The sequence below is a fragment of the Idiotropiscis lumnitzeri genome, chromosome 19 (assembly GCF_059441095.1).
Source record: "Idiotropiscis lumnitzeri isolate Australia: NSW breed Sydney's pygmy pipehorse chromosome 19, RoL_Ilum_1.0, whole genome shotgun sequence".
In the NCBI taxonomy this organism is placed as follows: Eukaryota; Metazoa; Chordata; class Actinopteri; order Syngnathiformes; family Syngnathidae; genus Idiotropiscis; species Idiotropiscis lumnitzeri.
The window spans coordinates 6,488,566-6,514,475 of record NC_142409.1 but is presented as its reverse complement, the minus strand read 5'-3'; the positions used below and the strand labels follow the sequence as shown (position 1 = coordinate 6,514,475).

Below are 25,910 nucleotides of genomic sequence, written 5' to 3'. Positions count from 1 at the left end.
CAAAAGGGTTTTTTACACCATTTCACACGTTCTTCCTTAGGCTGTGAAGTGGATAATACATTTTGTTGCATTGTTGTACCGTTTGTGTGTGTGTGTGTGTGTGTGTGTGGGTGTGTTTGGGTTGGCAATGTGAGCGATCGCTTCTATCAGGGGATGTTTTTAGAAGCCATATTCATCACCAAAGAAAAGAGCAAGGCGAGTTTCTGCAAAGGCCAGGTGTAAACTTAGAGCGTCTATCTGGAAGATAAACATATTCGTTGCTGTTGGGGTTGGGCGTCGTCGGTCAGCGCTACCAAATGTCAGAGTTTGACAACCTGTATTTAGTTTGTCCTGGGGGGGGTTGAAAGGTAGTCACAAAACTCCGCTCTTTCACCACTCAAGTGCAGTCAGAACAAGGCACAAAACTTCAGCAGTCATCCAAAGCATGTCTTAGTCATAACACACCACAACATTGACTCACAATTTTGTTTAGGTCCCTATTGGTGCTACTTATATATATATATATATATATATATATATATATATATATATATATATATATATATATATATATATTCAACATTGAAATTTCCCTTTGATCCCCGGTCAACTTTTAGGAAGTGACAACAATGCCGTACCTATCATTAGGATGTATTATGAAATATGTACATAATATAATTTAGAATTTCAAGGTAACATGAGTTGATGTGGCTCTTCCAGACATCCCAAAATATCTTTTTTTTTGTGCTTCTAATATAAAATCTGAGGCTCTCAAAGTATATTTGTTTGCCCTGACAGATATCAAATATAACAGTTTCCAGACTGAACTTCTCTGTGGGGAGACGAACAATATTGTTAGACTGATAAATGTTTGAGAAGGACACACAGTACCGATATATGACTTTTATTAAAAAAAAAAAAATAAAAAAAAAAGAAGAAGAAGAAAAATGCAACCCAGTTATGACAGCCGGGAGGTCTGTCTCCCGGACCACAGCATTATTTTTCCTGTATATTTATTATTCTATACCAGTATCGGACTTCGAATAACATCTCTTGCATAGCTTTGGTCCCATGATATCTCTTGCAGGAAATATAAATGGAACTTTCTAGAGTATAGCGTATGCAATACTACTTAAGGTGTCTTTAATTGACCTAACATGCATGTCTTGGAATGACCAATCACGGCTTGTTTTCTGAAGCTGATCCAGGACAATCTAAATGCCACGTTTCCACTAGTGGGCCTACATAGAACATATTCTTAAAAGGAAAATTTGGGGGTTGTCTTCCCCTTTAAATGTATTTAAAAAAATGAATAAAAAAAAAGAACCGATAGTCACTCTAAAGCAGGGGTGGGCAAACATTTTGATTGGTGGGCCACAATGCGTTCCAAAATGTAATTTAATTTTAGATGAAAGTGTGCAAAAGCATTCTTTGAAAAAAAAAACACAGTATTTAGAAAATAAAACATGAACAAAGTTTATTCATGTCATTTCTGTCAAGTTTGGCAGGCCGGATTAAAACGTTTAACGGGCCGCATGTGGCCCCCGGGCCGTAGTTTGCCCCCGCCTGCTCTAAAGCCTTCCCTGCTCTGAACCATAAAGCAGACATGCTAACCTCTCGTCCTCCATACGGCTTATTAAATACATATTTAAAAGAATAAAAACAGCCATCTGGTGAGGCACTACACTGACAGTTGCTCTCTCCCTGGTGAATTATATACAGTGTATGTTAGTGCATATTATGTAATATAATGAAGTAGTCAAGGGTGGCCTCAGTCTGCTTGTGGAGAGGAGAGACTGGTTGGAACTTAATCACTGAGCCTTTTATTTCCTCTCATCCTGAGCCAGCCTCTTTTCCTCATGCCCGCCTGTTTTATTCCTCATTCTCTTTTGCTCTCCTTATCTCCCCTCAGGGCAGGGTCATGTTATCGTTTCACAGGAATTCTTCTGCTGGCCTATGGTGCATATTGTATGAGGCCTCTGGTGTGTGGTTTATACCATCTTGACATTATTAAGTTGTTTGCTTTTATCTTTACCTTGGAGGTTAGTCAAAAGGGACGTGTGCTTAAATCAAGCATTTTAATCTCATCGTCGGGGTTTCCCGCACATCCTGGAAAAACCTGGACAATCAATTATACGTTCATGTTCAACATGGTCGCGAACGAGTCGTTATTTTGAAGGGCTCTTTTGGGTAAACGATGAATCGAAATTAACACTCCACCGAAGCTTGGGCGTGGAATTGATGAGCATATGTTGTAATAGCTCGACAATAGTTTTGAGGAAAGAGTTTGAATCCTGATTATTTTCAGGTCTATCCTGTGCCAAACTCCATAAATTTAAAAATATAAATGAAAGAAATAGACTCATGATGCTTCATCATCAGCATGTCTTTGGATTTTATAGTAACATAAAATGATCTTCTGAGTGTCATTTTAGCTTACAACGTAAATTGTACTTCAAAGTAATTAAAAATTAAACGCAAACTCTAATACGCGGATAGTTGTTTTTATTTTTATTTTTTTTTCACCTGAGTGTTGAGGGTGCACATTTATATGCTTTTGATTTGTATATTATTTTCAAACCAACAGGTTTGGCTCTCTTGCTTTAACAAAATGCTGACTATCAATAAAAATATTTTTAAAAAATTATTAGCAAATTCCTGTCCTTTTGGCCGATGATTTATCTTACTTGAAATATATTATTAAATTTTTCTTAAATTTTTTTATCATCATTTTTGTGTAGCACAGTATTCCATTTGCTGCATTAAGTTGTTCAGTATTAAAATATTATATAAAAATACATATTTAGCTATCTCATCACACTGATACCTTTTTTTTTTCTCATGTCTGATCTGAATGGATTTGGGTTTTTAAACATGGTCCACAGAGCTTAATTCACACTTTGTAAACACGCTGTTTATCTATAGTGAACGTTGGTGGACTTGGCATCCGTTTTAAATTGCCACCTAACCAAATATGCTGCCACAGATGCTCATATGTCTGATAGTGGCATTTTGTGTTGGAACTTGCTCTTCTTGTCTGATTTTATGACTAGAATTTAGATTGATAATGAGTTCCAGAGTCTGCCATGCTTAACATTTGCGGTTGGTGGTCATGATTCATTGGCTGGAGTCCTTTTTTTTTTTTTTTTTTTTTGGCTTCTGTGTTGGTTTGGCTTACATTTCCCAAATTAATGTTTGGTTTACAGCTTAAAAGCTGTACTGGATTTGAGCAGATGTATCCAGTCAAGCGACATGTGAAGTTAGTTGGAAAAGTTGGTGTCATTTTTTATTTATTTATTTTTAGTCAGGGGGTTGGGCTAGAAGAGAGAATATGAATTGTTCAGTTTAGCAAGACGAGTCTATGCTTTGGACTCAGGGAAAAAGTTCAAGTCCAGGGGAGATGCGGTTGAAAGCGTTCCGGTGTGGAAGAATTGAAATGCAAAAGAAAATGCAAACTTGATCACGTGTGTGGTAAGTCTGTTGGAAATATTCAACAGATAGACTCTCGAGCTTGTGGAAAAGGGGACGAGTTATGTGACACTTCAGAGCACCTTCATATGTTGCTTATTGAAATCACATTTTTGAATTTGGAAAAATTCATTTCAAGCTGTTCTTTGTTGCATTTGTGGGTTGATTTGCTTTGCACAATCTGGAACAGCTAATTCCACTTTGCATAGTCCTGTCCTGCCAATCACTTGGATGGAACATGAAACTGTCCAGGTGACTTTAAATCTGTATTTACTCCACCGACTCGCAAAGTCTACTGAGTGCCTTTGTAGTTCCCCATTCCTTTAGGATCAAGATTCGAATGTATTGACCGCGTTGAAATAATGATCCTATTCTATGTTTCGCATCATTATAAGGTAGCCCTTGGTTCTCAGATGGAGCTATCATTCTCGTAGATGCTCATCCTTGACTTTGATCCTTTTCTCATATACCGGGCTTAACGTCCTCTTTCCACTTTTTCCAAGCTAATGAGGAATCTCTGCTTGAGTTCTGTGTTGCTTACGGAAGCCTGCGGTGTATCATCCCACCTGCACACTGCTCCCCTCTTACATGCACGGATGAGGTGAGCTACGGGAAAGGCGGATTAGATCTGTCACTGCGTCTTCATATACTGTACCTTTGTTCCCGCTCCTGAAGATCAAGCTGGCGCTTTAAAAGGGAGCCTCCTCTGATGATGACGATGGCCACATGGTGGCAGCCTGATGGCTTGCCGTGAGTGACGGGGGGGGGGGACTTGCTGTTCGGAGTCTAGGCAAGGCCAAGCGGTCATCGTGTTATAAAGATTTGATTCAAGTTAAAGCATGTACTGTACACGTTGCGCAACATTTAGTGTATTTTTAGCTACTACAGAACAACTGTAACCTACTGAATGTCGGCAACCTGATTATTTGTGACTGTAAATCAGTGTCCTCATTGCTTTCTTAAAAAGACGCTTGATAATAATATATAATAACTGGATGATCCCTTTAACATCAAGGTGATACCAGGAGCACTGTGCAGTGACAGAAGAGAAATTAGCGACAAGGACCCTGTAGCAGAGATCCAAAGGCCAGCAATAGAATAAAACGACGGGAATGTTATGCGTCACGCCGAGAACAAACAAGACGGAAATACTACTCTTTGCAAGGAGACGGGCTTCACATGCTCAGAAGTCAGCTTCCAGCAAATGAATAGATATCATTTCAAAAGTCTCTTGATCGGCGTCAGACATGGGGGGGGGGATGGTGAGAAGGAAAGGTGGGCTTGGCTTTGGTGGGGAGCGGAGTGGGAGTGAAGATATCCAAGCAGAGGGCAGACACTATTAAAACTCAGGAGAATGAATTGTTAAATAGCTCTATAAAGAAATAGAAGACATGGCCCCATTTTTATGCTGCCTTGGCCACTCTGCAGGCAGGTGATAAGAGAGGAAGGTGTTGGGTTAAAAGTGTGTGCGTGCATGTCTGTTAGTGCGTGTCTATGCGTGTGTGTGTGTGTGTGTGCGAGAGAGACGGCAGCTCAGGCCCGTATTAATGGCGTAACATACCGTAGGTAGCCGTCAACGTGGTGACTTCAGTATTAGTACTCTCTTACCTTCAACGTAAGAAGTATGATGTAGTAAGCATATGGGGAATGTAAAGAGGATTTAAAATATTACCTGCGGGAAAAGAAAACTCGATTCTTCAGTCATTTCCCCCTTGAGGCCATGAAGCTAAATAATATATGAAACATTTATTTCACTCTCAAAACACACACACACACAAACACGCATCCCCTCGTATGCATGTGCACGTGTGCCCGGATTTCAGGTCAAGATGCAGACTGGGAATTTTCCCCATTGACATTTTGTGTGTGACATTACATTTAGCTCGAAGAGGCACGTTAAACATGTATTTTACCTTTCAGAATTGTTATAAATGGAAAAAGTTGTCCGAAAATTGCTATTCGGCTCGGGAAGTTTTCAAAAACAATACAACGTTGGCAGATAAATAATGTTACTGGGATATGAAATTATCGTCCATATCGAGCAGTACTGTTGCCGCACACGCAAATGGTTGCGCTTTTCTAAGATTACGTCAAGCACTTGCTCACAAAAAAAATTATACTGGTGATGCAAGTCAATGATGTCATATATCGTTTTAATTATTTCATTCCCTCAACCAATACGCACTGATCCATTAAAAAAAAAATGGAGTCAGAATTACTAAATTATTATCTCTATCTATATTTGTTTGTCATAGAAAAAAAAAGCACTCTCCGAGTTTATGAAGTCAAATCTCATCCGTAAAAAATTTCATTATATCATTTTGATCTCCTATTCTAAAAATAGCGCAATAGCTCTGGTATTGGATTTTGCGCAGGTGTAAATAACACTTCAAAATGTCCAGTCAGTGTAAACTATTTTTCATTGAGCGCGAAGTCATCTTTACACCGCCAATATTTCTGCTTTGACAAATGGAGATTATGAGTACGAGCCTTAACACACTTGTGTTGATAGAAGTGTCCCTCCAATAAATCTCCTTTAGTGCAGCCAAAGCAGTTACTAAATAAATCCTGCTGCTTGTTTCCTCCATCCCGACGAGGCCCGAAGGGATTGCTTGTTAAATTGTTCAGAACTAATGCTGCCGAGACACCAGGTGGGGTGAGTCACACAATGGCCGTTGCAGCAGTTTCAGCACTGATCTCGCGAGCTGAGACGTATCACATCAGTTAAGTGGAATCCTTTTTGAAAACCAAATGTGAAAACGCCGCTACGGGAGCAGGATAAAGCGCAATGTTCAACCAAGAGGAAGACGGGCGCACAATGATCGCCGCTCGCAGTTGACGGCAGGTTGCCGTGACAATCTTTCTGACTGTGGAGCGTGATCCTTGGCCCCATTTTTCTGCCACATTAGGCCCACAGTCAAGGTAGAACTCAAGTCACACGGAGGGAGAAATGTGATTTTACACATTGTGTGGGGAAAACAAAAGCAAATACAATTCAATTTTCCGTCCCCGATTTCGATTTGATTATTTTTGTAAAAACATTTTTTTTTTAATCAAAATGAATGACGCAAGTTTTATTTTGACATCTGTATTTCTGTCCTTGTTCCAAAGAGTAACTTTTTGTAACTTTACAAAAAAAAATTTAATGAAATAATAATTGTGACTGTTTACATTTTGACCTTGTCACTGATTTTTTGTGCCAAACCTAAACATGAAAATACGGAGAGTTTTGTGATCAAAATGTCTTACAACGAAGCAGTTTAAAATTTTTAAAAGTCTTCTTTTAAACTTGTTTTCATTATCTCGCTGTCAAGAAATGGTAGACCATCATGATAAACCATAAAGACATTCTTGCGTTCACGTTTCTCCCAATTTTCCCCAAAGTTTCCAGCAAACCCCACACATAAAACAAATGACAATTAAATATTGACCCAAATGTTCAACCAAAACTCAAACTAGCATCCAACAAAATCTTAATTTATTCACATGCGCTCAGGTAAAAATGCATCTTTGACGTCTAAAGCTGTCAATGGCATTGAATGAGTTAATACTAACACTAATTTGTTTTTCTTTGAAACAAATCAGTAATGTTTAATAGAATTTGAGATTTGTGACATACTATAAATGCAAACCAGTTCAGAGGAATGTCCTTGCATTTTGGATCTCCTTCTAACCATGCCGGCATCTGTTACTCCTGATCCACTTGACTGCACGCAGTTCAACAGATGTCGCCAAAACATGATGATCATACCCACAACCCCTTGGAGTCTTTTACTTGAGCAATTATTATTAAGGGCTTGGTTTTCAAGCAGTGCTCACACCAACTGCAGAGCTTAAATGGATCAACAGACTGGCAGCCGAGTGGGTCTTTTGGACAAATTAAGCCTCCACTTGCTAACAGGACATCATGAGGTGTCACAGTGGCACAAGCAGAGAGTGAGAGAGATTATGGATGAAAAAATAGAGCGGGAATGAATTAGTGAATGCATTACATTTGTTGTGTTTTTGATTTTATGCTAACGTGTGGTTTTACACAACACAACTGTCTCTCGTTTGCGTCGAGTAGAAACTGAGGCCGCAATTATTTTGTGTTTTCCAGGACTTTGCCGATTCAATATTCCACTTGGTGAGGGAGAAGTATCGCTTGCTCGTGGGAGGCTGCAATCCGGCTTACGCTCAACACAAATCCCTGGCAGGCATCGTAATGACCCGAGGTATGGTAAATTTCATTGACTTTTTTATATATCGCGTTGAATTATTGAGGTGGTGCAATATAAAGAGTGGAGGGGAAGAAGAGACTGAAAATGAGCAACTCGGAGGAGGTCTAGATTGGGAGAAACATTATGAAGAATTATGCCTTGCCAATGAATTATTGACGACTCAATCGCCGAGGGTTGGGAGACATGCTGGTGGGAGTCAGTCTCCCTCCTGCTTGCCGGACTTTGGGTGCCCAAGCAGCTTTGACACAAGTTTGCCGATGTCACGTTGGGAATCATAACAAGATCATCTTAAATCTGGCGACCGACTGTGTGACTCAGTGAAGGAACAGCAAGGTGGATGACACTTCTCACTGTGATGTGAAACAATGAGTTATGACTGCACATTCATCTTTCATGCTTTATTCATATTTCATATGTTGTATTGGCTGCACATTGCAGGAGGATTGTCACCTACACACCTGTGCACACTACCAAATTAGAAACACAAGCCTTCTGAAGTTATTAAAATTAATAATGTTAATTAATAATTCTTATTATTATATTTTTATTAGTATTTAATTTTATTATTTATTATTAAGTATAATTATATTTAATAATAGTAATATATTATTAATAATATTACTTACTTATTAAAACCAATCATGTTAATTCATATTTTATATTATTTTTAATGATGATGTTATTAATATTTAATTGTATTATTTTATTATCAATTATAATAATATTTAATCATATTAATATATTATTGATAAGCATTTTAAATAATTAAAATTAAAATAATGCAGTTCCTACATTACAACAACAAAAGCCCAAGATTTCTGAAGTAAATCTCCAATGACAATCTTATTTCCATCAAGGACTGAAGTTTTAATCAATTTGGGAGATTACATATTTTATTGTATTTCTCTCCTAAAATGTCTAACCCAAATCCTCCTACTTTTCAATAACCTATATCATATTACGCTTCTGGACGTTGACGGTAGAAATGCGTCTTTCTGTTGATTGGTCACTCTAAAAGTTTAAAGTAACCCAAATTGGCTGCGTTCAGAAGGAGACACTTTGGGTTATTTATGCCCAGTCTTTTGGGTTGACCATTTGACCCAGCATGTTGGGTCAATATTTTCAACCCAAAAACTACTCATACTGATGAGTTAGAACTACTAAAAATGGTTCCAATTCCAGGTCATCAGTAAAGATGTGGTTAAAAAAGTTATTGATACGAATCATACCAACAAGTCACTCGCATGAGTCCTGTCCACCCTCACCAGAATCTGAACCTTAATCCCGTCGCGCAGTGCTGTTATGCACTAAACCAGGGTTCCTCAATCCTGTTTGCATTTCTCCCTGTTGCAACACACCTGATTCAAATGATCAGATACTCAGCAAGGTCTGCAGAAGCTAGAATCCCCAATCATTGAAATCAGGTGTGTTGCAACAGGGACAGATGGAACAGGAATAGGATTGAAGACCCCTGCACTGAGCCATCCAGCCACCACCAACATTTTCGTTCCAGAGACAACTCAACAAACCTGTCCAAAATGGTGAGCAGCTTCTCCCCACCCATAACTAATCATACCTTGGATAAAAGTAACCCAAGGTCCTCAAAATCCACAGCTTCCCAGTAAATGTGTTAGGAAAACAGTCTAGTGTGTTTTAATGTGTAAATTGTATTTTTTTTTAAATTATAATAATAGAACAAATGTACCATAACTCAAAAATCCAAATTATTGCAAATTACACTTTTAGAGGAAATAATAAAATAAAAAAATGTCTTCATTCTTTTATTGGGGGGCAAGGGGGTTGCATATGATGCTCCACCCACTATTCACAGGTGATAGGGACAAAGCCCTACCACAAATAGCGAAAATCTGTTTTTGACATTATGGAAAAGGTTTTGTCTATAGACACCATAAGATGGCGGCAAAGCACTAGTTTTGTCACAATGACGCTCTTCAATTTACTTAAACATAGTTCTGTGGCACTAAAGTAAGATTTCATAAGTAATAGTAATAAAAGGCCAGAGAAAGAGAGCGATGGATAGCTTTCAAATGCCCGCGAATAAGTTAGCACTAAATTGTGAATAAGTAGAGGGACAAATTCGAATGTGAATCCAACCCCAGAGAATTAACTTTCCCTCGTGGCTGCCGGCAGCAGGGTTGTAAGGGTCACCGAGGAGGGATCGGTATCTCTGCAGCTGCGCTGCAGCTCATCAGCGCTGACTTCAGTGAGAGCGGCTGCGCCCATCCTGACCTAATCCAATCCTTCTCCTCTCCTTTGCCTCCCAGTAATTGCTTCTGTTTGTTTATTAATAGCGCGTTATCTTCAAAGATCCAGACAAACGGCCTGTGCATTTGCAGAGGTGGCCGCCGCAGCGCTTCCGCCGCCGCTCACGCAGACGCAGAACTTGACAGGAACACTGGGGAGCCCTGTTCTGTGTCGCCTCGCCTAACCGCCGCCTCCCCCTCCTCCTTTGTCTCCCTCCTTGTGTCTGATGCCCCGTTTTGCGCCTCGAGAATCTTAATCAGTGTCCGTCTTTGAAGCGCAGACAGACAGCGAATCCCCCTACCCACATGCCAACGGAGTCCCGCTGAGGCAGTTGAGCCCCAATGAGATCGAGATTAGCCTTGCCAGCAGGGTGAGAGTCGCGAGACGAGAGTCAAAGTAAAGAAGCAGCACACGGCATGAAATAGCGTGGAGATTTTCATGTTCAAATGGGCTCAAAGACACGGAAAATCTCAAAGTCTGCATGGGGAGACTGCTTTTGGTTGAATTGGATGAAGGTTTTTCAGAATCATATTTCTTGAAGCTTAGCTACAAGATGCCGAAGCATGCAGAGCCACCAGAGGGACTGACGGGGAAAAAAAAGATGAGAGAGAAAAAGGATTTAAATATTTTGATTACAAATGACAGTTAAGTTATGGCATTTAGGCTGTACGTTCATTTTCAAAAAGGGATTTTTTTTTTCCCCCACCACTTAATCTGGTTTTCAAGCTGCCTGAAAATGTACAAGTCAGTAATCACATGAGGCAAGAAAACCCTTTCAAAGTAGAAAAGTGGTGGTTGGGAGGAGGGGGGTGGTTGGAGATGTGCACAGTGTGTTGCAGCCCAGGGAGAGATTTTGGGAGCTTCAGTACCATTTCACAAAGACACCCTTATGTGCACAGAGCACTTGCCTGCTAAAGCTAATAAAGATTCAACAGGGTGCGCTTTCTATTCTTGCCAACTCTCCTTTTTCTTCCAACCATTGAGGATGTTCAGAGGTTTCCCATGATTCAAAGAACATGTTTTGGATGTCATTCCAATTAATCACCTAAAGTTGCTCAAAGAGCCCATAGAAGATATGCTTTATGATGACGGCATGATGAGGAAAAACATGTTTTTGCTATGCACTAAAAGACGTGTTTTTAAAAAAAATATGAATGCAAAACGGGAAGAAAACCAAATATTTTTTCAATTCTCATTTATTTTTCCACTTTTCTTCTATACGGTTTATCCCCAGTAGGATTGTGGATTCCGAATTGCAACATATTGTATAGAGCGTAATATTTGATATTCATTCATTGGCCAGTCATGTGCATCTTAAATTGTCCTACAACAGCGTCAGTTCAAAATAAATGGTCCAAATTTACGAAAAATGCACTGCCACTAAAAAACTAAAATAATTGCAGACGTCAATACTTTTTTACTTTCTTAAAGAATATGAACGTACCGTAAATTGTGAATTAATTGTAACCTCGTGTAGCATGTCATGCTTACCCACTTTCCTATGGTAGTCCTCCAGCAGGGGCTTATTGATTTTCCTGTCCTGCATCGATTGTGTGCCCCAGGTTGACGAAAAGGATGATCCTGAAACTGTTTCCTTTAAATTAGTGCAATGGACTGCGGGAAAAAAAAAAAAAAAAAAAACTTGGGTGAATCTATTGATAGACGATCTTGAGCATTGTAATGTTTGCAACATACAGGATGTTGTCAGTTGGTATTTTGCAGTATATTTGCTAAATAAATAGTTTAATCACTTCCTTTCAAAGGCTAAATATTTCGTAACAGATTTTTCTTCTACAGTGGTGTAAGTAATCACTCGAACGATTCCATTTGAATTTAACGTGGTGTTATCATGAGCGGCTAATATAATCCATATTTTCATTACACGGTCGTGTACACTGACTAGCCAGAACATTATGACCATCTGCACACTGACTTTTAAAAAAGCCGGCTTGACACTAACGATCTGTTTTGATTGACAGCGTCAATCATTAACATTCAGTTAACATTGTGTTTATGATCGTTGCTGTAGTTTGCTGTTTGCAGAGCCGCGCTGCATCAAAATGAATGGTGTTGATAATATTTTGGTCGCCTCATTTAGCTCCCGTATAGCACTGTGCACTGACATCCAGTTGACATTCGGTGACAGAGGTGTCATCCATTGGCGTGACATGAAAAGCAGCAATAATCTACAGCCACCCTCTTTTAGATGATTATTTCTGCTTTTAAAACAGCGAATGAGAGGGAGGGGGGGGGGGCTTTATCGTTTTTACCATCTCTCTCTCTTTGTCTCCCCCCCCCTCGCTCTCCACCTTGCACCCATCTCTCACACCCCCCGTGCGAAGCAACAGCAAACTCAGTGCCAATTTCATGGCACGGTAGCGAATAGCGCTGCAGAAATTATCCATTGCAAAATGGATCTAAACAATTGGAAAGTGGAACGATGAGGAAAAGCAGCAGAGTGAAATTGGGAGGCTGTTACCTTTTTGAACTCACTTTATCTCTGTGGAGGAAATACAGGGAAAACTAACTGGGAAAGGGTTGACTTAAAATGGAGAGATTTTGGGATGCTTTGAAGTTGTTAATGTATATTTTGTACAAAATAATGGAAGGGGGCCACAATTTGTAATCAGCGCTAAGGGGTGTGAGTAAGGGGTCAAAGCACCAGGCACTTCCTCACCTGATGTATGGGATGATCTATTCAAGTGGGATACAGGTGCGCCACAATTTACAAAAAAAAAAAAAAAAAATCTTCTGATATTTGCCTTATCACCTTGAACAGAAAATGTTGACTGCAATTAAAAAATATATACATTATAAAAACTATTTAGAATCGCTCGATTGATTGATTTCCTTTAGTGTGTTTAATAATTAAAAAAAAAAAAAAGCATACTATGATTTTTCTGTATGCAACCCTCGCAGTTAAAAGTTTGGACACCTCTGATGATCATAGTATCCTAATAAATGTTATTTTTCATAATTAATTTTCTCAATGCATTTTGTATGTCATTTCAAATTAGCCCAAAACCACCAGTTGCCCATTCCTGATATAGACCTACCATCCCTCTTTGTACCATTGCTAGCCTTGCTGTAGTGTTTTCAATCACATTTCCAAGACCTTTGAAATTTAATAATGGTGATCTTAATCACTTTAAGAATTTAAGCCGAGTCCCAATTCAGGGGCCGCGTTTTGAAGGTCGATGAGATCACAATACGGACAGAGGATGTCCCAATTTGAAGGCTCCTTTCTAATTTTTGCATGACGCATGGTTAGTATCGTTTGTGCCTCACTAAAGGTACATATTAGGTAAGGGAAAGGAAGTGTAAATGCCTCACAGTGTCTTACAGTTCTCCGATTCCACAAATTAGAATACTCAAGAAATGAAATACAAATTCTTTGCTATTTTTAGTTCCTCTTGCCACCCATGACTCACCCCTTCCTAACATTTCCACCGTTTCCTCTCATCAACGGAGGTGTCGTGACGCTTCCTTCCACCATGCCGTCTGGGCCGAAGCTGATAAAAGCTCACGTGCTGGTCCGGCAGCGCCTGCGGATCTGCCTGGAGCCAATGGAGCCTGACTTTCTGAGGCGAGGGGAGTGATGTGAGGAAACCAACAAAGGAATGGCTCGCACGGCCTTATGCTGGTCTGGTCTCGGAACCGAATACTTTGAAGAATTTCGGCAAACAAGTGTGAGGCAAATATTGCCAAAAGGGATTAAATTAAATTCCCAGGCACTAGGTCTTGACCCAAACCCAGATTCTTATATGGATGCGAATATATAGTGACATGACATGGAAAGACGGGAAGCTAGTGGAAGAGGTCGGTGAGCAAGACGAGTCTGACAGAGAATAATAAAGTGAGTTGCAGAACTGCTTGTAATGAACCCGGGTAGAGAGGGTGGCGAATGGAGCAGACAAGGTGGCTGACAGGTTGGCCAACGGGCAAGCAGTGTAACCTGAGAGGGCAACTTGCGGGAGCTGAGGTAAATGATGATTAATCACGCAAGGAAGGGCGAAAGGGTTGACGGAGCTGGCGAGCACAGTAGCGGAGACAATGATCTGGCAAAAGAGGAAAGCCGGCTGGTTGATGGATGACAGGTGATCATACCTGAAAAGCGAACGGTGGATAAGGTATACACAGGGGGAAGGTGTTTTTCCCTTGATGTGCAGTGATGTATCTTTTCACTCGGTGCACTTTATAGTCTGAAAAATACTGTACTTATGTTATTACACAGTACCTAATGCAAAATTGCTTGTCATGGCGAAAATGTATTCAAGCATGTTTGTGTGTTGGACAGGACTGGACATGAACTATGCCCAGGTGGTGGCGCTGTCCACAGGAACCAAATGCATCAATGGGGAGAATCTGAGTGACCAGGGACAAGTGGTCAATGACTGTCATGCTGAAGTGACGGTACGCAGAGCCCTGCTACGCTTCCTCTACTCTCAACTTGAGCTCTTCCTGAGGTAAGGCGTGGACTAAACCACGTGGCTTTATGTCCACTCGTCTATTTTTTTCACTATATTCTGAAAATCTTGCCTATGTAATAATCGGTCATTAGAATTAGAATTAGAATTTTCAAAATTCATAGTTGTCATGCAGAAATGTACGCTTTAAATATTAGCAGCATTGAAGTTTAGATTGCGTTCCGAACAAAACAACTTTTTTTTTTTTTTTTTTAATAAAGATACAGATATAAATAAAGCATATTTAGAGGCATTACCTTTCAAGTTGTTTGTGACGATCAACACTGGTCCAAGCTCACTGACTTGCCAGGTTTACATGGTGTTTGTTGCCAAACATGCCTGCGGCAACATAACTTATCACATTCAATTTTTAATAGCATTAAAGAGCTTATTTGGCGTGACCTCCCACTGCAGTGCTAAGAATTGCTCCATCGTCTATGAAAAGCTCCATGGCAAGGCTCCATTCAACACTGACTTCTTAATAATCACTACACCTAATAAATGCCAGCGAATGAAACACCTCAGAAACCCGATAGTGATATATATTATTTTATTTTATTTGATTTAGAATAGAGCTGTTGTAAATGAAGCTATTTTATGTGCTCTCGCAACCTGTGCATAGTTGTCCAGTCTGCTTGCACTCCCACAATAGGGACCAGGAGACGGGCTAGATGCGTCGTGATGCCTGCTTCCATAAGCATAAATGATGCCCCCCTCCCAACCCCGCCCCCACCGAGAACTTAATGGCAAGGCTGATTCATCAGATTAGTGGCAAGAAGTGTAGATAGCAGAATGTCATATTTGCATACGCAGCCAGACTTTTCCATCTTAGCACAATGCTGGATGGCAGTGACAAGGAGTTGCGGTTGAGCAAGAAGGCTAATGGAGGAGATAACTCATAATGAAATGACCCACCAAAATGCCACAACTGACATATTTACCCACAGTGAAAGGACACCACAGACAGATGAGAGGTTATTTAAAGAGTGCTTGTGATGCTTTTTTTTTTTTTTTTTTAAATATATCGTCTTGTGAATCAATGACCCACTTGTGATCAGGTATAGCCGAGGTTTGTTTGTTTTCTTACATTTTTATTGAACTTTTAGAGGTTTTTGTTTTTTTCATTATTGTTAATTGTACCTCTAAGCCAGGGGTGGGCAAACTTTTTGATTGGCGGGCCACAATGGGTTCTAAAATTTAACAGAGGGGCCGGACCAGGAGCAGATAGTGTTTCGGTAACCTCACCTCATCGGAGAAAAAAAAAATCATTTAATTTTAATTGAAAGTGAACAAAAGCATTACAACAATATATAGGTCGATATTTAGAAAATAAAAGACTAACAAGGTTAATTCATTTTTTTTTTTTTTTTAAGTACGGCAGGCCGGATTAAAACATTTAACGGGCCGCATGTGGCCCACGGGCCGTAGTTTGCCCACGTCTGCTCTAAGGCTTTATTTTCGCAAACTCTGTAAATCCTGTTTGCATGTTTCTCTCAAAGTAAAAGGCCAGAAGACTGGGAACAGTCCATTTTCGTGCGGCATAAGGAGAGCAGCTACAGGTTACGAGACAGCGTCCACTTCCACATGTACATCAGCACCTCGCCGTGTGGGGACGGGAGACTCAACTCGCCCTACGAAATCACCACTGATCGTAAGTGTGCTAACCTCATGCCAACTCATGGAAAATAATTTCCATATACATGATAAATCTTCCTCGTCGCATTATTTTTCCAAAATGAGGACTTTATATTTTAATGGACACATTTTTACGTGTCATCCTTTTAATGCATTATACTCATTACAATAGTGAGGAAGTTGCTACAAAGTCGGTCAGGGTAGAGGCTAAAACTCTTCAAAGTCTTGAATTGGTTACCAGATTCAGATTACGCAACCTTTAGCATGAATTTTAAAAATACATTTTTACCAATTAAATCTGAATTGAACCCCAAATTTATGAGCCGTACGGGAACACGCATCAATGTTGAGCTCTGTTCACAAATTCTTTCCTAAATATTCTAAAGGAATGTGATTATTTTACTCTTAGATTACTTTTATTTTCTAATGTTATTTGCTCAATTAATACCCAACACAGCCGCAAATACAAGAATTGTCATCACGTCACGTTGCTCGTGTGCTTCATTTCTCCTCGCAGTACCCAGCAGCAGACACCTCATGAGGAAGCACCGCTGCCACCTGCGAACCAAAATCGAATCAGGCGAGGGAACCGTCCCTGTGCGGTGTCGGGGCTCCGTCCAGACGTGGGACGGTGTTTTACAGGGGGAGCAGCTCATCACCATGTCCTGCACTGACAAAATCACCAGGTTTGTCCTACCAAATATTCAAAAATACTCCACTCGGGAACAGAGCCGAGCCCCTCCACAGTATTTTTTTTTTAGTTTTCTTTAATAGGAACTTCTGTTTAAACATCAAGACCTGCACCTTCGAGTTTCACTTAGAGAGGACCATAACCGAGCCTCGGTTGTGTGAAGAGGTTGATAAAAGTACATATAAAAAGAGAGTGAGATATCGGGAGGTGAACCATCCTCCTGTGGAGCCGCTGTTAATTTGACCAATTTGATTCAGTTGGCAAGGTCTGGAGATGGTGTGATTAAATATACCCAGGTCACCACCAAGGGTGAAAGCAATTACTTTTTGTAAAAAAAAAAAATGGAGTGACAGAAGAGGGTGAAGGGACACCCTGATTTTTTTTTTTTTTTCCCCCTCTCTTCCACAATCCAGCGAGACACACTCTTTGCTCTGCAGCCTCCTCTGAGCACTCTTTATATCGCTGTAAATCACCGGTGTTCATCGTTAAAGTGAGCGGGTCACCAAGGGCCGCTTTATCAAGGTCAGGGTGGAGGGTGAGAGGACTGCAACGTGACCACGCACACGCACGCTCTTAAACTGATCCCCATCAATGCTCTTTTTGTCCTCTGTAACACCCTTTCTATTACTTTTTTATCCCCCCTTTTCCTTGAGGACCTGCACTTTATTAGAGTTGGTTTAGCTTGGACCACCGAGGCTGTTTCCTCTTATCATAAACATGTTTGCTAACTTACGTGGATGCCACATGGTGATAATCAGCCGTTTATGTTCTCTTAGGCCAGGCGGAGAGTTGTTGATGCCCGCCGATGCCCCTGCGCTAATATTTGATTTGACAGCTGGATTTAATTGAGGGTCCTGAATGGCTCTCATATAATCATGATGTTTTCCATCCTTTCGTAGTTTTATGCAGATGATCACATTACTTTAATGGCGCCGTTTACGGAGGGTGGGAAGAAAGGGCGAGCGACAGAGAGATAGAGTGGAGGTCTCCTCTCTCTCTCCTCTCCCCACTCTTTAAATTCACACACCCGAGCCAGATGGCTGCCTTTTCTTGCATGAGATTAGAAGATGTTTCTGATTCACGGTGTCGCTTTCTGGCTAAATTAATATTTCAGGCGAAACCATTTTGGTTTTGGCGGAGGTAGTCCGTGCGTTTTGTGCAAAGCGCTGAGCGCCTTTGCGGACAGATTGCAGGTAAAATGTGGCCACCGCATCATGAGCTCATTTAGCGATTCCCAGATAGCCGCTAATGTTAATTGACTGCTTAGGAAGTGAAAGGCGCTGTAATGAGTGATTATTAAGTCAGCCAGGAAAGAAAAACAGTAGTCACTGTAATTGCACCCATGATAAAGCGTCGCTGATTAACCGAAAGAACGCTAACGTTAATCACTAGAAAATAGACGTCTCTCTCTGAACGGAAATCCACCTTCTGCATATGCCTGAATTTAGTTGTAAATAAAACCACAGATAAAAGGGAAACACCCTGCCTTATACGAACCTCACAAGTCCCTTTTAGGAATGTCGAAAAAAAATCCCGTACAGCAGAATGCCCTCTGTGAGGCTTGAAAAATATCTAAACATCGCAATTATCACTTTCCATCACTGAATTCCAGCAGTTCGTGTTGCAAGGCAAGGCCGTCCGGCTACCTTATCAGGCGTCAGTGAGGCAGGCCGACACAGGTGGGTGTCCCTTAACAAACTGGCAGTGATGGACCTCCCGCTCGGTGATGGACGGAGGGCTGCCTGCGACGTCGTGCAGTGCATTAACCCCACTGGCACTGACAAATGCACGCATGCTAATGTGTTGTTGCCGTAATGAATGCTGATGCACTGACCTGTGGCGGTGTTGTTGTTGTCGGCGCTGTTGATGGTTTGTGTCTCTAACCGGCGGGAAAATGGTGCGTTTGTGTGCGTTGACGGTCCAGCAGATGTTATTCATCACGTAGCACATCAAGATAACGATCAAATTGTCTCTAGCTGTCATTGAAGCTCTCAAATTGGTCCCTCTCACTCTGCCCGTTACCTCACCCAAACCTACGACTTTCACCATCACCCTCACGATCCCCTCAAACCTTCCCGCTCTCCACACCATCGACCTCACCTAATCATCGACATCAAATACTCCTTAAGGCAGCCTTCCTCTTTTCTTGCACACAGGTGGAATATTCTTGGCCTGCAGGGTGCGTTGCTGAGCCGCTTAATGGAGCCCGTGTACCTTCATAGCGTGACCGTAGGAAGCCTGCACCACACGGGCCATCTGGGCAGGGTACTGAACCAGCGGCAGGAACGACTGGGCCCCCTTCCCGCCAATTACAGACGCAACCAGCCGCTGCTCAGTGGTAAAAAAAAACACCAAAAAAAACAATATATTTATGATTTTCATTATGAAGGGATTGCAATACAAATGGTGAGGCAAATTTATTTAAAAAATAAATAAAAATAATATAATAATTATATATTTTTTTTTTTTTCTCAAAGTTCCCTAAAAACTGAATAACCGATATATTGAAATTTGTTGATAAGTCATTAAGAATAAATTAATGCAGGTTGTGCAGGAATTGACCTGGATGTTTACACACAACCTAAAGATCCGATTTGTTTAAAAAAAATAATAATAACGTAGTGCAACCTAAATCCAACATAAATGTGTTTTGCAAAATACATTCAACTACTGGTAATACGAACGGATTAATGCCCTTATTAATTAATTCATTAAATGAATCCAAAACTATTCAAAATCGCCTGATTTGACACATTACGTGTGCTTTCAATTCTTAAAACATGCCTCCACGTTTTAGAATCTACCTGGAGAATCTCTTTTTTTTTTTTTTTTTGACTGCTGTGTTGTTTGGCATATGAGGTTTATCGTCGCTTTCCAGACGTGCCGACTTTGTACCAAATGAACTACAACAGCAGTGCATGCAAACATCACACAAACAGGCGCACAAACTCATCTCGCTGTCCAACCCGACAGTGTCACTACGGCAGCCAGACAAGCAAATCTGCTTCCAAGGTTCCACTGAGACCCGACAATTTCGTTTGTAGTGAAGCTCAATGCTGGAAAAGCTTCTGAATGACACCCAGCTTGTATATGTTGCATCAGCCATCGCGTCCAATCTAGGCCACTCCTTGAGCAATTTCCACGTGCCATGTAGGGCATGTCTTTCTTTGGATAGAAATATGTTGACGGAAATAAATAGCACCTGTAATCAGCAGTTCTTTCAAAAATCACATTAGATTCCATTTTATCTTGCGTAGAATTGACATCAAATCATTTTGATATGAATCATTATTTATTTGATACTTACAAAAAAATCCATTTAAATTTTGATGAGCAAAATAATTATTGGCATTAATTTATTTGCAAAAAATATCATGCCATTTCTTTTCTAATTTTACAGTATAGTTATACGACATAAAGTAAAATCAAGATTCATGTTTATAGTTTATGTCCACAAATGTATTTTCTTCACCCAAATAGTGCAAGGAGAATGCTATATGAGTTGACAATTGAATTCGTTGTGGCCTGGAATTCAGTTTGCAACAAACACTCCGCCCCTCAATTGGACATTCCCTCCAATGACATTCGTCCCTTTGCATTTGCGCGTCAGATCGTTGCGCTTGCTGTAGCTCAAGCAGCTGTAGGGGGATGAAAGTTGGACGAAGAGGGACGTGAACGGAGAGTGGAGATGGCCCTGCACCAAATCTGTGTCATGGCGGTTCTTCACTGACATTATTAGAGTAGTCAACAAAAAATGGTATAAAGGCACACTTTGGGGAATTCCTGTGAGTTCCCATGGAAAGTTTCCAACTTTCCAGATCAACCCTTTGACATAAATGTGAGGTTGTGGCTCATGCTGGATGTACATTGATATTAATATGAATGCAATTTGTTTTTCCACACCCTGTTTATTTTTTGCTGAGCTTGAACATGAGACAAATTTCATTGTGTACAACTGAACACATACAGTATCCGTTATGGGCGACGCTAACCGCCGCTTCTGATATTAACCCGCCGCCCTGTGTGTTGCTGTCACACGTCTCGTAACTAAACAGACTAATTCTCGCCTCTTTCATGTCTGACGCACGCGCGTAGTCTCTCCCAGCCCGAGACACCGATCAAGTCTTCCATCAGGGGAAGAAAAATGGAATTGGCTATTACAGACCGAGAGGAGTGGAGTCCATTGAATGGCTCCAATGAGCCATGAATGGTTTGAGAAAAAGAAAAAAAAAAAGGGGGGGGGGGGGCAAAGGCAAGATGGATAGAGCGCCTCTTTTGTACAAAGGAGTGCGTCGGTAAAAGAGAGAGGAGACGGGTAATAACACAACGTGAGGATTGTTGCTGCGGCAGGCAGTTCATTGCGGTTCCAAAAGAAGAGCATCAGCGGGTATGTCGGAATAATGGTGATGATGGGGAAATGATCTGTGGGCATGTAGTTTGTCAGGGTTTGGGTGTGATGGAGTGCCGGTGGACTCAAATTGGAAATGTTTATTTACAACACAAAAGGTAAACAACGACGCTGGAGAGCCACAGGGAGCAAACGTTCTTTTTCTTCCATCCAAAAAAATAAGCATGTTCAATGTTTTCTCGGCTTAATTGTAATTACCCGGATAATGTCCAACTTTTGGGTTTGCGTCTGACTGTTTATTTTTTTTCAGATATTAGCATTAAAAATTCCATCAGAAACTTGCATATTATGGAGAAAATATATTTTTTCAAGGACATTTTTATTTTTTTTTTTTTAATAAAAAGCCTTCCATTCAGTGGATTTGGTTCAGTTTCAGCATCTAGCAACACTTGTCGCTGATAACAGTTTGTGCATGCTTACACTTTGCTTGAACATACCTGTCAACTTATACGGTTTCCCCGTATTTTATACGTTTTTTGACAATTTCTAATCACATACGGCGTATAACGACTTTTATACGGGAAACCACAAAAAAGTTAAACAAAAAAAAATCCCAATGACGTTTCAGTCCAGACCGATATCGACTCGCCATTCGGATCCAACCGGTATCGACTGACGCTTTTCGGATAAAAAATGTCTCGTCTCGTCTCGTCTCGTCTCGCTGGTCCCTGACGACGAATATAGAAAGACAATGGGCACTGACACTCTTACAGCTCTACTCACTACAGATTATGTCAGCAAAATCATGCACATCGGAATATAATAAAAAACATTAAACGTTAACACTGACTATGAAAATAAAGGTGAAATTGTTTATTTGAATACATGCTGGGCCTGGAAGTACAATGCAAGAATGTTATGCATACTGCCTTTATTATTTTCCATTACATTGTCTTTCTTGCTAAATACTTAATAGTGATAATAAAATATAATTAAAAAATGCCGCGATTGTGTTTATAAGGTTTTTTATCCATTTATAAGGGGAACTACACTGGTTTATAAGGGGAGTCACTGTCCGAGGTTGACAGGTATGCTTGAATCCCTTTAGGTCGCTCATTATCACCTCTCTGACTCAATCTCCTAAGCTGTCATTAAGGGTTATACACACTCACACACACACGCGCACACAAGTAGTGTTTGAAGCAGCTGTAAAGTTGTATCACCGGTATTAGCCTCTGGGTAAACGTGTGTGTTCAGAGACTATTCAGATCCTCTTCATTTGTTATGTTGTAGCCTGAAGCTAGACTCGTGTAAAATCCTTGTAAATCTATACTCGTTATTTCATTATAGCGAACAAATACAATGAACTTTGTACATTGCTGGTGCTTTGCTGGCGACGCATCCGCAGAAGCTATCGAGGAAGCGTGGGCAAACTACGGCCCGGGGGCCACATACAGCCCGTTAAACATTTTAATCCGGCCGGCCAAACTTGAAAAAAATTAAATGAAGCTTGTTAATGTTTTATTTTCTTAATACTCTGGTGTGTCAAACATAAATATTTTGTTGTAATGCTTTTGTTCATTTTTATTTGAAATGAAATGTATTTTTTTTTTTCTCCAATGAGGTGAGGTTACCAAAACACACCATCCAGCTGCTCCTGTTCCGGGCCCTCTGTCAAATTTTAGAACCCATCTCCCTTTTTGGCATTTCTCCCACAGGGTTAAGCTGCGCCGAGTATCAGCATTCAGGGAAGGCCTTGTGCGTGAGTGTCAACTGGACGTTGGGCGACGCCCACTTGGAGGCGGTCAACACCGCCACGGGACGGAGACGTGACTCAGGGATGCCTTCACGCCTCTGCAAACACGCGCTGTTCACACGCTGGAGACGACTTTACTGCAAGGTGAGGACCCTCTCAATCCACTCAGCTAAAAGGAGTCGCTGAGAGTAAAATAAATAAATAAATAAATACCCGAAAAAAATATGGGACATATGCAACCATGTTATGGCTACCAATCATTAGAACAAATCTTCCAAATTAAAACACGCATGACACGGTGCTTGGTGTTCTGTGTGCTTGTGTGTCCTTGCGGTTCAGCTTTGGCATATTCGACTATTTGAACATTTTCAGGGTTGGACGCTATCCTCTCTCCTTAAAATTTCCCATTTGTGCTGATTTGGGGATTGTTTCCAAGGGTTAATGATTAGAATTTTCACTTGACTTTGTTCTTGATGTATCACATGTAATAAGTAAAGACTTAGCGACTGGGATAGTTCCTCCTTACTCATAGAGATCATTTTTCAGCATTGTATTTCATGAGGGGAAATGTGTCCATCAACTATTTTTACAGCTACAACTCTCCCCTCTTGTCTGAGCTGTGGATCAGCCAACATTGATTTATTTAACTCACATAGAACATTTCAGTGGCAAATGTTCCCTCAAGGTTAGAATTCCATTGTGAGCTACTCACAGCAAACCGAAGATAACACCTCTCTGAAACCCGATAACGCGTTCAGCAATTTCGCTGGGTAAAATCCGATTTTGGATAAGTTCAACTATTGTGTAATGTTTTAGTTCAACAAAGGGAGGTCGACCGCGTCTATAGTAATAATGGTGCTAGGTCACTGCGCAAAGAACACAGGTGCACCATCAAGATGCCCTCGTCGCAATGTCAGTCTGCAAAACACGACACCAGAGAGCACATCCGTGACACGCCAATACTTTGTAACATTTTTCATTTGGTTGTCACAGATTTTCTTTCGAAAGTTTGATTTCCTTCCATGTCTAAATCTAATACTTAAAACAATGACTCATGGCAGTTGAATCTTACAATATATATATATATATATTAATATATTAATATTTTTTACATTTATTTTGGGGGTTGGGTATTTTTTTTATAACTGCCTATTAGAAATAAAATGACAATTTCTATTTTTCTTAAAGGCGTCAGAAGTGTTGAGCAATGGCGCATGATGATGTCAATTTTCTCTTAATGTACAGCATTAGAAGACTCCGTTGAATCAAAACATTAAGCGGGCTTTTTCTCTCACAGCACACAAACATTATCAGGAGATCTGTACCAACATCAAGAGCAAACACAAGCACAACACATTTGTCTTTCTCCTGCAGATAAATGTGTTGACCCGCCAGTGTGTGCTGTTCGCAGCTTATCGCAACCTCGCAGTGTCGATCTTTAACAGGAGATCTCGACGCACTCTAATTTCCATTCAGAAACTTTATGTAACAGACAGCGGCTTCATCGCCAAATGGCGGCCGTTAAAGCATAATGACTATGAAACGATAATTATTTGGAGAAGTACTCGACGCGCGTCAGCCACTCCCCCTCACATAACACCCCCCCCCTTTTCCTCCTAACCTAAGTGTTCCCTGCACAATGCATATAAAGCCACGCAAGAGCAGTCGCACTAATCTCCAAAAGAAACTTTTGCATTCTTACCCCCCGCCCCTCCTTTGTCTCCGTGCTGATCTTCATCGTTTCCCCTTGCGACGATAGTAATGCACAGAAAGCGCAGAGAATGTTCAATTGCTTGTGAAATTTAAATGGGGGAGATTACACAGCTGTTGAAGGCCCCCGCCACCCCTCAACCCCCCCTAAATACATTCGTGCCACCTCATTCGGTTTGTTTTGCTCGTCGTCTTCCCCTCGCTCCACCGCCGCAACCTTTAGCCTTTCAGCCCATTCTGTCTTTTGGCATTTCATTTATTTATTTTTTTTACCTCTGCCAAGGTTAAAAGTGAGATGTATTATTTTGAACTCCATTTATTGGTTAGGTTAGGTATTGATTGAAGCAACCAGAATTCTGTTTTTAAGCAGCCTAGTCACGCGTAAGTAGCAGTCCAGGTAATTGACTCTGAAATGTACTTATGTACAAACGTAAAAAAGAATTTTGATATATTTCCTGTTTTGAGAAATGGGCAGGATTGAACAAAATTCACTCCATTTTTTTAATAATTGCAGTAACCGATACTCAGTATAGTGCGTTTGGATGACAACAATATGGCACTCCACGGTTTCCTCACTTTTGTGCAGAATGGGTTTGGTCACACCGGAAGCTACCACGCCCGTCACGTCTTTCTTTTTTTGCTCTCTTGCCTTTGCTAGGCGGGAATCCCCGTGTCCCGCTCGGAGGACGGCCAGCTGGTTTACTGCCAGGCCAAGATGGCGGCTCGCCCATACCAGACAGTCAAGCAGCAGTGGTTCAGGTCTCTGCAAGAAACAGGCCTGGGCACCTGGGTGAGGAAGCCACCTGAGCAGGAACAGTTCCTGCTATCGGACTGAAGAGTGTGTTTTTTTTGTCTCTGTGCGTGTGTGTGTGAGTTTGTGTATATAGTAAGTGTGAAAGTGTTGATCTATATTTTTTTAGGGTAAGGTACGGGCCATCCGTGTTTTGTTGTGAATGGGCCACACCTCCACTCTGCCACTCAAGTTAAAAAAAAAACCCCCAAAAAAAAAACAGAAGGTCAACTGGATGTCCTGAAAGGAACAGGAAATAAAAGGGATAGTGTATTTTTATTTTTTTTTTAATCCTATGTCTCCTTTAAAGTCACTTACACACTCGTGCCAGCACAACCCCCGCCCCTCAGGTGTGGCGTCTGTCAAAGAAGGGTGGGGTAACCTTGAGCGAAATGAAAGGCAGCCGCTATCTTGTCATCAGCTATTTCCGGGCCCCGAGGCTCCCGCTGAGGAGCAAAGCCATGGGAGAGAGTGAAAGAGACGGAGGGAAGCGAAGAGGGAGAGAGAGGACCTCGTCCAATTATTGCCCCTGTCATGGTGATGGGTGATAGAGGAAGAGAAAGGAATGGGAGGAGAGAGTGA

At 40.9% G+C, this 25,910-nt stretch overlaps 1 protein-coding gene across 2 annotated transcripts in view; it reads left to right on the top strand.

Moving 5' to 3' along the window:
- adarb2 (adenosine deaminase RNA specific B2 (inactive)) overlaps positions 1-25,535 on the top strand; it is a 109,280-nt gene extending 83,745 nt beyond the window's left edge. For both annotated transcript variants that reach the window (XM_088283297.1, XM_088283296.1), the window contains exons 4-10: positions 7,547-7,661; positions 14,230-14,398; positions 15,898-16,049; positions 16,551-16,719; positions 18,881-19,062; positions 22,791-22,972; positions 25,197-25,535. In XM_088283297.1, coding sequence (XP_088139423.1) covers positions 7,547-7,661; positions 14,230-14,398; positions 15,898-16,049; positions 16,551-16,719; positions 18,881-19,062; positions 22,791-22,972; positions 25,197-25,373 — 1,146 coding nt within the window. In that variant the 3' untranslated portion in view covers positions 25,374-25,535. The remainder of the gene's footprint in view (positions 1-7,546; positions 7,662-14,229; positions 14,399-15,897; positions 16,050-16,550; positions 16,720-18,880; positions 19,063-22,790; positions 22,973-25,196) is intronic.
- Positions 25,536-25,910: the final 375 nt, after the last annotated feature.